This window comes from Vigna angularis, chromosome 1 (assembly GCF_016808095.1).
Source record: "Vigna angularis cultivar LongXiaoDou No.4 chromosome 1, ASM1680809v1, whole genome shotgun sequence".
NCBI classification, from domain to species: domain Eukaryota; kingdom Viridiplantae; phylum Streptophyta; class Magnoliopsida; order Fabales; family Fabaceae; genus Vigna; species Vigna angularis.
In genome coordinates this window covers 11,980,504-11,993,592 of record NC_068970.1, presented here as the reverse complement: position 1 = coordinate 11,993,592, position 13,089 = coordinate 11,980,504, and the positions used below count along the sequence as shown (strand labels likewise).

At 31.6% G+C, this 13,089-nt stretch overlaps 2 protein-coding genes across 2 annotated transcripts; both read right to left on the bottom strand.

Moving 5' to 3' along the window:
* Positions 1–1,192: 1,192 nt before the first annotated feature.
* On the bottom strand, positions 1,193–4,137 carry LOC108330205 (eukaryotic translation initiation factor 5A-2). The gene is made up of 5 exons (XM_017564729.2): positions 3,954–4,137; positions 2,289–2,411; positions 2,160–2,216; positions 1,663–1,737; positions 1,193–1,532 (listed from the first exon to the last, which is right to left on the bottom strand). The coding sequence occupies exons 1-5, from the start codon at positions 4,074–4,076 to the stop codon at positions 1,428–1,430; spliced, it is 483 nt and encodes a 160-aa protein (XP_017420218.1). The 5' UTR covers positions 4,077–4,137; the 3' UTR covers positions 1,193–1,427.
* A 4,211-nt stretch (positions 4,138–8,348) lies between these two features.
* On the bottom strand, positions 8,349–11,825 carry LOC108323872 (probable LRR receptor-like serine/threonine-protein kinase At2g24230). Its single transcript, XM_017556672.2, has one exon. It carries the CDS (start codon positions 11,065–11,067, stop codon positions 8,503–8,505), a length of 2,565 nt encoding a protein of 854 aa, XP_017412161.1. The 5' UTR covers positions 11,068–11,825; the 3' UTR covers positions 8,349–8,502.
* Positions 11,826–13,089: the final 1,264 nt, after the last annotated feature.

Sequence of the window (13,089 nt, the reverse complement as noted above, 5' to 3'; positions counted from 1 at the left end):
TAGATATCTTATATTTTGTGACATTGCACCAATATCATAATTTCTTTGACTTTAACACGTTTCATATACATGCCAATAATGTCTGTCTTCAGTGAAAGGAATCCACCAGACATCTTAGTCCAATGATTCTTGCGTATATACATAATTGGATACGTATTTAAGAGTTTAATTAATGGTGGAGTCTAACGTGAGAATTAATTAAGAATGTTTTGGTCATTTTAGGCATATTTTTTATATAAATAAAAATTTGTTGTCTTTGGATGCTGTTTTTGGAGGGTGATGATATTGATGGGGTGTGATGTGATTGAAGTCTTACTTTAATTGCATGTTATGTTGAATAAACAGAGGTGGTTGTTGTTGTTGTTGTGTGGATTACAATAGCAGCCAGATTGAAAAGAAGCAGCACTGTCAGACCAATTTCATTATCGTTATTATTAAATGTTGATTAGAAGACATGGATGAATAGTGTCGCAGCCAAACCGATTGCAATGAAGAGGCATAGTTTGGCCTACTTGCTAAACACAAACTGGTTTAATTATTTGAACCCCCTGTTCTTATCACACACAAAAGAAAGAGACAGAAAATTATTATTATTGTATTTTTTTTTCTTAACTCAAATTCATACATGAATTCAAAGCTGGATAAAATAGCACGTGAATTCAAATATGTAACTATTCCTTCATCAGAAATCGATTAATAAACAAATAAAGATAATTGATCCAACTTCAAATTAAAGTCAATTTAACATTCTAATTTTAATTTCAAGTGTATTTATATAATAAATGTTTAGATGATCCGAGCTTTCAAACATAAGCTAGATTTTTTAAGTTAATTTGCCAAGAAAATAGAGCTTTGAAGTTAATTTGTCAAGAAAATTGGTTTGTTTTCGAAGAAGGTTTGTTTTCTTTTTAAGAAATTAATTATATTCGATTAGATTTTAAAAATAGTTGTAAATAGAATATGAAATGAAAATAATATGACATGCATAATATTTCTTTTACCCAAAGAAAAAACATTGAAATACTTTTGTTCCTCAAATACTTTTTTTTATATAAAATTGATAGGAAGTAGAATTATCGTTAAAAGTAGTTGTTAACTTTACCACTAATCCCAAAATGAAGATGGCTATCCAGAAATTCACTAGTCACTATCCTACATTTATTCGTGTATCATCTGATAAGTGCACAGAGAGTAGAAATAGTATTATATATTAAACTCAACAAACACAAATAAACATGAGACATTTATGAGAATTTCATCCAATCCAAGACCGTTGTTGTGCAAGGATTTAAGTTTTTCAAGCACAGGCAAATTTCCATCTGATGAAATTTATTTTGCACACATGCAACGGAAAATATAATACTACCTGTTAGCAACACAAGAATAAAAAGCATGCTATCAGCTACAGCTACAGCCATAGCATCATTTTAATTTTTGGGACCGATGTCCTTCAAGGCACAGATCTGCTCTTCTCCCATAGCAGACATGACAGAAACCACAAGATCTTTTCCTTCAGCAAAACCTTCTTTAATCTACATACAAAAGCAAACAAGCAATAAATTAATTAACGAGGCAGAGTTCTTATTGGGCATAAAACCATATCTCAAAATAAAACAAAATTAAGCAAGGAAAGCAACTCTAAAAATTATTTTAGCAAGACACCTGAGAAAGCAGCGAGTCATCAGTGGGAAGCCTAAGATCATCCTTGGTATTTCCGTTATCAGTCAACAGACTCACCTAAAAGAAATCCACAGCAATTGGTTAAGAATGCTTTGCTACTCTCAAAAATCATAAAAATCCAACTACTTTTTCTTGCTGATTACATTCTTGCTTTGACAATAACACTCTGAGGGTAATAATTTGGCATCCTTTTACTTGTTTAATTTAACCAAGCTCAATTATTCGACTTAAGAAATATATCAAGTTAGAAGTGCACCCAAATGCATCTTGGATTATGTACCCAAAGAGGGGACCTTATCTTGAATTGAATGTAAAGATTTCAATAAAAAAATTTCTGATAAAAACACGTGGAATCAATGAGATTCAAGTTCCTCTATGTCACGAAAGTATTTATCTTCTAAAGCAACCTTCAACAAAGAATTATCTAAACCACAAAACAATTCCACGTAACCTGGAGTTGGAAGTAAAATATAACTTACAAAGCCATCTTCAGATATATCAATCAGCTGATAGTCAGTGCGGTTCACGTGTGGAACCTGCAAAAAGAGCAATTATGATTGAAATGCATCACTAGCAAATATTACATACAAAAGTGAATGCAGTATTACATCACAGTTGTGGGAAGATGGAACGATATCTTCAAGCTTTTTCCCGTTAAAAATATCAATGGCAACAAAGTGGCATTTTGCATGTCCATGCTTGCCTGTCTTTGATGTAGAAACTTCTACGACCTGTTAAGATAAATTGAAAACCAACAGGTGAACAAAGTGATGTTTACTTAACTCGCTATCTCAAACTCAAATCAAAATAACAGACAAATAACATTCAACAACAAAAACCTTATCCCATTAGGAGAGCTCAAATACCACAGACAAATAACAGCAATACTCAAAATGTTTTGTATGGAATATGGCAAATTTGCTAGAACCAAAGAACGGGAACTAGATGATCATATATCACCATATAGAAAAATAGCAACACAAATAATAAAATATATTGTTCATAAATCATATTGTCATAACTCACTCAAGTAGAATAAGTATTTAAAGAAAAGACAAGTTTTGGAAGGAAAGAAATTGAAGTATGTAACCAAGCACTTGGGAAACCCACCCTCAAAAGTTAACCATTAAGGAGTGAGAACCAAACACCCAAATATCCAACGAGCATCCCATACTACTCGATGTAGCACTTGGGCAGCCCAAAATACCTTAGTTCCTATCAGAATCATTTGTACTAAGTAATGGTACTGAACACACATCCAATAAGGGTACAGCAGCTATCCATGAGAACCTATGCAGGATAGATTGCTTTTATGTTAAAGAACATATTTCTGAAGCATAGTTACATGTGTGTTAGGATTATGGGTGAGAAACTGCGACAGACGCAGCAATTTCTTGCGTTTCATTTTGGTATCAAGAAATTGATAAAAAGGTGCAAATTGTTGAGGAGACCTTGAGATTATTATACAATAACATACCTGAAAAAGAATACTCGTATGCGCCACAAAAATATTGAAAAAACATGCCATCAACCAGGAGAGTGGGACAGGTAAAGGTACAAAGCAACCATCTTTAGGCATTACAAAATAGAAATAGGACACATTCCATATTTTATTTTGAGTAAGGACAAAAGATCAAGCAAAGCAATCAGTGTGCACTCTCACACTAAATGGTAGACTCACACCATAAAACACCAATAGTGATATCTCCACTTAAAAAAAAATCCCTCTTCTTAAACCCTCATCAACATCATCATCCATTCACCTTTTGTTCATACTTTCTCTTTCTTCATTCCTTAATATTTGTTATCCACAATCCTATAGCTGAATCATGCAAGGTGCACGCTATTAGCATCTACCGTCACGCACAAAACATCATCTCTCCACTTAAGGACGAGATCGAATAAAGACAATCCATCTAACGTTCCAAACTTTTAGGTTCTTTCCACTTTCTGCAATTCCTTTTCAGCAACAGAAACTCCGAACTTCCTTTCATAATTTTTTAATACAAATTATTTTTAATTCTCTAATCGCTTCCTTTCTATCCAAATTATTTCTCTCTTTAAACCGAAAAAGTTCTATCCAAAAATAAAAAATTTAACCTATCGAATCTAAAACAAACAAACAGACGCTACACCGATATTTCTCAGAAAAAGCTGAGTTGAGTTCCTGCTCGATGCAATATACGAGATCAGAGTGAAAATCACAGTGAGAAAATCCACGCGCAAATAAAATCGTGTAACTGAAAAATAAAAAATGAAGAAAATTATAAAACCTTGCAAGGCCTAGATTTAATGACGATGTAACCGTTCTTGCGAATGGTACCAGCCTGCTGAGGATACGTCTTGGACGCTCCTGCATCTGCGTGAGAATCGAAGTGATGCTCTTCGTCAGACATATTCACCCTTCTCTCTTTTTCTCTCTTTTTCTCTGAACAGAAAATAAAAACTACAAAAAAAAATATGAAGAAGGACTGAAGGAGAGTCACTACTACACTCTCGAATGTGGTCCCCGTGTTTTTTATTCTAATCCCCAGATTACCCTCACCTAATTCATTGTTTTACATCCAATCCTCACCCTTCATTAACTCTTATCGTAACCGTTGCTTATTTTCAAACTAATATAATTATTTTAAAATATGAATAAGTTTTTATTTAATTTTAAAAATTTCAATGTCGTAAATGAATAATTAATAAATATTAACAATTTTAAAAAAATATAATGCAAAATATTAATTAAAAATGGTTTTATACTTTCATTTGAATTTGATATACTTTTTATAATTTTATTTTATTCTTGATAAATTTTAATTTCTAATTGTTATATTTTACGTTAATTAATAAAATTAATCGTTATCCAATTCTTGTTAAATGAATCTACGCATTTATATGTAGTCCGGTCAGCATTTTCTTATTTTCAATTGGGCCAAGCCCAATAAAAAAAGATCAAATTTTATAATGATTATTAAATGGGTATTTTATTTCTATATGTTTAAATTTGATGTTTATGTGGTTGGATTTGAAGGTGGGAAGATAATTTGTTCACACTTAAAGAAATATTATTTAAGAAAATAGTTTAAAAGTGGAATACAGTTTGTGAATGTGACAGTGTATTGTCAACAGATGACAAAAGGGCCAAAGCCCATAAAATTATCTGGCCCAGAGAAGCAGATGACTAAACTTTTGGGGGGTTACTCCCTACACCACCACACATTGTTCCCTACACCATCACATTTTTTTTAAATTCCAAAACTATCCTTTATATTTTAAAATATCCTACACCTCCTCCTTTTCTCTTGCACGGATGTCGACATCCGTTGAAGAAAAAAATTCTTCAACGGATGTGCCACATCCGTTTAGTTTTTTTTTTTTTTTTTTTTTTTTAAGTTTTTTTTTTAAGTTTTTAAATTAATATATAAATTTTATTTAATTTTTTTAAAACTATTACTTAATTATTTATAAATTAATTTTATTTTATTTTATTAAAATTATTACTTAATTATTTATAAATTAATTTTATTTTATTTAATAAAATAATTATTATTAATTTAATTTATATATTATTATTTTAAATAATAATTAAAATACTTTTTAAAAATTTATTAAATCCATGAAGTTTTTTTTTTTTTAAAGTTTTTAGTTTTTTATTTTATTATATTTTAAATTAATATATAAATATTATTTAATTTTGTTAAAATTATTATTTAATTAATTATAAATTAATTTTATTTTATTTAATAAAATAATTATTATTAATTTAATTTATGTATTATTATTTAAATAATAAAATAGTTTTTAAAAATTTATTAAAACAGTCGTAACATGAAGTTTTTTCTTTTTAAATTTTTAGTTTTTAATTTATTATATTTTAAATTAATATATAAATATTATTTAATTAATTTAAAATTATTATTTAATTATTTATGAATTAATTTTATTTTATTTAATAAAATAATAATTATTAATTTATTTTATATATTAGTATTTAAATAATAATCAAATAGTTTTAAAAACATTATTAAAACGGATGTGGCAATCCGTTAACGGATGTCGCCACATCCGTTGAAGATTTTTTTTTCTTTTTAAAAGAAATAAATAAATTAAAATATAAAATATATGAACGGACGGATGTCCGTTGAAGGTGAAACGGATGTTGACATCCGTTTTAGGGGCAAAATTAATATGGAGTGGTGCAGGAAGCATTCGGTGGCGGTGGAGGGAGCAACTGCCAACTTTTGGTATCATCTTTTTGCTGCAGTGAAACATGTAAAGGGATTTTTCCAACTGTTGGAAAAAGACTACACAGAAATTCCCACAATCTCATGTTCTATCTTTTATTCATTACCAAATGGATAAAGTATTCTAATTAAAATTCCTTCCAAACACGTCTCATTTAAAACAAAAAGACAAAATAATTGCAATCTCAACCAGAAAAGACCAAAACATAGTAAGAGGTATTCAAATAAATATGTTTCACTGTCATAAAATAAAAATACAATGGACATATTTGATTTTAATTATTACCTTAAAATTAATTGTCAACAGTTAAAACATATATAGTTTGTATTGATGTTCATTTGATACCGTGTTAATGGTATAATCATGCATTTTGTAAAATGCATCACTTACTTGAAAGCATATACTTAACTAATTTTATTGCATTAAAATTTAAAATTAGAAAATAACAGTGTTTTGATTTTAAGTTTGTCGAATCACGTCATTACGTCAATCCTTATATTTTTCTGTTTATATAACTCGATAACGATTTATCTTTAAAAGATTTCTAGAAAAGTGAAAGAAGGAAGAAATAATTAAATTATTTTATATTTCAATTTCTGAAGGATATAAGATTATTGAATATGATAGAAATAAATAGTCAATTGAAAATAACACAGTTTAATTAATTTCTTAAAATATAACTTTTAAATATTTTTCGTTTCAAATTTAAATTGAACGTAATATATGATGGAAGAAGAGGCATGGGTGGAACCAACCAAGATGATCATTCAAAATTATTTGCAATCATGGTGCCTCCATTGTTAAGCATGTGGAGATGTTATCTTGCATGCATGTGATGCTAAATGAGATGTTGTATATATTGGATAAATAAAGCCGATAAAAATATACATTTTCATTTGTGTGTATATATCAAACAACGACCGTAATATCTAAACAACTTTTTTTAACAATTTTTTGACAATAACTTATACCAATCACAAACTACCACATAAATAATTATAAAAATTATAAAAAAAATTGTTAAAAAAACATTTTCCACCAAACAAATTCATATTTAGGATTTTCACGACAGACAATAATTAATTTGTCATTAGTTTATTTGGTTTGATTGATTTATTTGTTGACAAAAGTAGTTTGAGCTGTTACACTCCACTTCAATTTATTCCAACGTCATTATCATTTGGGAGTTCTCTCATTCAGGCCGTTGGTTTTTTACCCCATTTTCAGCAACAGCAAACAATTTTTTTGGCACGGTTCATAGAATGAAATCAAACCGGTTATAATCTAATAATAAAATGGTGTGTATAAATTTATAATTAGGTATGAGTTTTAACTTCACAATTTTTTTAAATCTAAGATATTTTAATTATTTCATAAAACTGAAGAAAATTCATTTATATGTAATTTAAATAATATGTACTTCAACTTTTCGGAATGATTGAAATCTCTTTTGAAACATAAAGTAAAGAAAACTAATATAAAACAAACCTTTTTCATAGACTAAATTTACTTTATATATAAAATTAACTTTAAAAACATTTTAAAATAAATAAATTTATATGTAAATCAATTTTTAGAAGAGATTATTTTAGTCCATTTTTTTGATAAATCTTAATAAGAAAGTTTTGTTAAATATGTTTTTAATTCTTAATATTGGATGTGAAATTGAAATTTGTTTTGAACTTTGGTTTTCAAACTTTAAAGATTAATAGATGTAATCATTAACTTAATAATTTTAGTTTTTTTGGATTTGTTAAATAGTATTGAAGGTTGACATTTAAGTTGAAATGTATCAAAATGATATAAATAATAACTCATTATTTTAAAATGTGTTTGATATGTTCAAAAGAGTTTATTGTAACTGAGTTAAAATAATTATACTAATATATTTTTTAAATTTATGAATAAAAAATTATCAAAATTTGAGATATAAACGAATTTTAATTTTACATTTAAGTATAAAAATTAAAAGCATATTTAAGCCAAGAAAATTTAGTCAAAGATTTCCGTTTTTTTTCTTTTCACATTTGAAAAAGATGGCAGAGGCTACATATTACCGCAATTTTCTGTGATGGCTTTGCCGTTCGGATTCTTGCATCTGCCTTGCCTTCAACTTCACGTATCTCTGACAAACATTTTATAGTAAAACCATTTACTTATAAAATCAGCATGTATTTCTCTCAACATTGACCAATGTAAGTTTGAATTATTTTATGAATTAATTATGATTATATATTCTTGTTTTGTTTATCAGTTAATCTTAAACACCATTGTAAAACCTGGAAGGCTTAAGCAACGTTCCTTCAAATTGTGAATTTGGGGTAACTGAAACATTGAGAAAAATCACAGTAAAATCACAAGTTATAGTTGAAAGATGAGGTTTCACTGTATATTCATCATCAAAGTATTTTTGTTCATTTACCGGAAGTGGTGGGGGAAAATGAAAAGAGATCAACATTGAAGAACTCATAACTGCTTTACATTTTCTCCTAGGAAGCTGAGAAGCTCACAAGAAAAATAAAAGAGTAAAAATGGAAGAAAATGCAATGAAAGAAAAAGACCTAACTCATTCTCATAATGCTAATACTAATCAGCAGTAGGTTCAATATCCTTCAGAAGTCCAACTATCTGTTGCATGCTTGGTCGTTTGAAGGGACGGTCAGCAGTGCAAAGATAAGCAATCTTAAGGGCCTCTTCCATTTGTTCATCCGGTCCTGTGTCACGAATTTTTGGATCAATAGCATTTGAAGATTGGTTCTTTTTCACAAGTCCTCTCACCCAACTCACCAAAGTTGCATCTTTATCATCAGGGTAGTCATCTCCAACTGGCTTTTTTCCAGTTACTAGCTCAAACAGCACCACCCCAAAACAGTACACATCAGATTTTGGAGTTGGGGTGTCATATTCTGGTTGAGAAAACTCCGGTGGAACATAACCAGGTGAGCCACGCGCAATTTCATCATCCAAGCCACTTCCGAAAATCTTGGCCAGTCCAAAATCAGACAACCTCGGCTCCAAGTCATAATCCAAATAAACACTGCTAGCCTTAACTGCTCTGTGAATTATTGGAGGAGAGCAACCGTGATGCAGAAATGCCAACGCTCGAGCGGTGCCAAGGGCTATCTTGTGGCGAAATCTCCAAGATGTCAGTAACCCTTCAGAGCCAGCATTTTGAATTCCATTGTTGTCTGTTTCTTCCCATGTGTCTGTGCTCCAGTCATCTGTGCTTTGTACCCCAAGTGGCAGGTCGTAAAGCAGGTTTTGCAAGTTACCATTCTCCATGTAATCGTATATGGCAATTCTTTGGTCCCCAGCCACACAATATCCGGTTAAAGGAACAAGATTGGGGTGCTTGATTCTACCAAGAAACTCTAGCTCTCTTGCAGCCTCCTCATCTGTTAATGTAGAACCAACAACCAAAACTTTAACTGCCACGTGAATACCACCAGGCAGAAATCCTCTATAGACTGGTCCAAATTTTCCCTCAGCCAAAAGGGTGCCTCTGTCAAAGTTGGAAGTTGCAGCCAAGAGGTCTGCAAATGTGATGTTCAACAATGGCTTCTCAAAGATTACTACTGGGACTGATGTTGCTTGTTTAACATCAGCCACCCAAGTTGTTGAATCAGTCTGGAATGAAAAGGGACCTGAAATGTTTTGTTCTTCTTTGTATGAAGACTGCTTGAATTCCCACATTTTTGTTTTCCTTCTGCAACCAAATGCTAGAAACAAAAGCCCAGCCAGCACAAAGATCATTGAGAAGGTCAGTGCCAGGGCCAGCTTCATTCCCGTGTGTCCATTGTCTCTTCTTTTGAAGAGTCGTGGATTCGCAGCAATTGGACAACTGTTCAATGATCCAAAGAATGCTGTTTGCAGAATCTCGGGTTTGATTTCAGAAGCACAAAGTGTTAGGTTATTATAAGAGAAGTTGTATTTCTCCATCCCAGGGAGTTTCTCCAAGACAGATTGAGGGACTGCTCCTGTTAAATTGTTGTTTGAGAGGTCTAAGACTCGGAGGTGTTCATTCCTCAGTGAGGGAATTTTCCCACTCAGATGATTCAAAGAAAGATCAAGTGCACTCAAATTGCTTAATTGTGAGATTTTACCAGGAATTTCACCGACAAGGCTGGTTTTGGACAAATTCAGATATTCCAAATTCAGGAGCATTTCAGTTTGGGGAAATTTCTGTATGGTAAATCTATTGTGTGCAAGATTAATGTGTTTCAAATTCAAGGACTCGTTCAAATTTTGAAAAAACTCCCCACTAAGCTTATTCTCTGACAAATCTAGGTAAACTAAATGAGACCAGTTGTAACCACTAAAGTTGTATAGTACCTGTGGAATGTGGCCTTGAAATTGGTTTCTGCTAATGTCCAGAACCTCCAACCTTCCCTGAAACATGTCCACAATGGAACCCTGAAACGAATTCCCTGATATGTTGAGATTAGCAATGGACTTTAACCCAGAAATATCTGAAACACGACCATTAAAATTATTCCCAGCAAGGTTCAATATCCTAAGCTTGGGAAAAGAAGCACCAAAACCATCTGGAAGTCTTCCATTGAGCTGATTTGATGAAAGATCAATTGAAACTAGAGACTGGCACTTGAGAATCCCATAAGGTATGTTGTGTGCAAACCTGTTGTGGTTGAGTTTGAGGACCCTTAGACTCAGCAGTGAGCAAACAGTTTCAGGAATTTCCTCAGAGAAATTGTTGCTGGACAAGTCAATGCTTTCTAGCAAACCAAAGTTGCCAATGTTGCTAGTCAGTGAACCAGAAATATGATTCGAGGAGAGATTAAGGTTCTTGAGGGAGCTTAAGCTCCAAAAATCTGAAGGCAAGCCAGTGATATTGTTGTGGCTAAGATCTAGAGTTTGAAGTTTGCCTAGCTTGCCTATGGTGTTATCAGGTACAGTGCCAGAGAGGTTCATACCAGAAAAGACTAAGCCAACAACATGTTCTCTATTGGCATCACAAGAAACCCCTTGCCATGAACAGACAGAAGCAGAGAAATTGTAGGCTTGTGAGGATGCTAAACTCGTATGCTTCAAGAACGCAGATACAAAAAACTCATCAGTATTTGGTTGCTGAGATTCCAAATGCTTGAACAAAAGTACCAAAACCAGAACAGAACCAAACACTCCCAACCCCATCAAGGAGTGATGTCGGCTACTTGCAAGAGATGCAAGCCAACAGAGGAAAATGCTCCCTCAGAACTTCAAAACATATCATCAAGCATGGATTTTACAGTAAGAAAAATCTCAGCCAGGGAAACAACTTTTTTACCGCACAATATAGCATAGAAGGACAAAACACATGCAAAAGGACGCGGTAGTTGAAAGAGTAAAAGTACACAGCACGGACTTATAAAACTAATACTACTTTTTTTCAGAAAAATCAAAGCCACTATGATAAAATGAAGATTGTGGACTGTAAACAAGAGAATGTGAACCAGTTTGTCTGGATGTGAGGATCCCCGAAAGCCAACAAAAAGAAGGATAGATAAAGAAACAACCGATGCAAGAAGCAAACTATTGGCTTTGTCTGGACTCAAAGTTGCGGAAAAGCTGTGATGCTTTGGTTCTGTGGCAGAACTTTTTGTGTAGAGACTTAGTTTTCAAGAGGGCTTTTTCCCCCTTCAAAAGAGGCAGAGACAGCGCAACATGCAGTGAAGTGTTTACAGGGAAAGATATGCGAATGAACTGTGCAGTGCTTCAGCTTCATAAATGGGAAGAAACTGAACCCATTGACGAGACGGTTGGTTATGGTGTGAATATATCAGATTTGTTGGTGTGAATTCAATGATTCTTTGTTGAGTGAGGGAGGGTGTTTATCACCATTTGGAGAAAAGAAAAGAAAAAGAAAGAAAATAAAAGTCTCTTTAGAAGCTGATATCATAATTATATGACGAAAAAAAAGTGAGAACATATCATTTCTTGTTCTCTTTTTACAGAAACCTCTGCGATGTTATACTTAGTGGTTTCATTAACCTGTGTTTATTTTTAAAATAGTTCATGATTAAAAGTTTAAAGAAAGGGCTTTTTAGAAATATATTATATAACTTACCTATCATATAAAATTCTTAAGAAAAAAAGGGGACCAACAACATGACCTCGATTTTGTATGACCCTTTTGACGAAAGTTATGATCTTTGGGGTGAAAATTAATGTTTTTATTTTGACAGAGTGAAATTAATGTTGTTGGTACTAGAAAAAGCAGGAAACAGCATTGGCTTGTTGGTTGTTACCAGCATCTTTACTTTATAACGGTGGTTTCACAAGCCAGCTCCAGTCCCCTCAAGAACTTAAATAATTGTGTTATAATGAAGATCATTTCAATGGGTTAGCTAGGGTTCTTGGTAGAAATATAGTGTATTTGTTTGACTTTGAAACATAGAAAATGGCTAATTTCTAACCCCATTTTCCCAAGTGAGTCTATTGTTTTGCCCTTTTCCCACCTTAATTTGTGCTTACTAGGTTGCCAATTACATAGTGGCAGTAACCAAGAATCTACCATGTGGACCCTTTGTTTGGGTTCCATTCTTCACTTCAAAACAATAATATATTTCAATCTGGGGTTTTGAGTCCTTCGGCTACTTTGTCGCATCACGTGAACCTATGTCAAGGTGTTGATTTTTCTCACAGCAAGGTTCAGTTTATGTTTCTGAGATAATATTAAGTTGATTTTGTATTTGTTGGAAGTTTGATTGAAGGATACAAGTGAGTATAAATTTAATTTTACGATGGCTTAAGTTAAATTTAAAGTTTATTTTTTAAAATATTTAATATTATTTTACTTTTTATAAATATTTATACTTTTATTACATTTACTTATTTACTTTTATTAAATTATTTTATTATCATCGCAATTAAATATTTTTATATAAATTAAGAACAACAATAAATATATTACAAAAGCAAATTTTTTAAATTTTTTTAAGAAAAATAAACAGAATAATTAGTTTTAAAATAAATTAAAAATAATATTTTATTGAAAACTAAACATATCTCACCCTTACTATATGTACTGCACAGATAATATTTCTAACATACAGTCTTACAAAAATATTTTAAAAACATTGAATATACTTATATGAATATAACTAGACACATGTAGACATAGAATTGTGAATTTGGCACTTGCGCAAGGACTTGCCGCAAACCTACAACCTTATT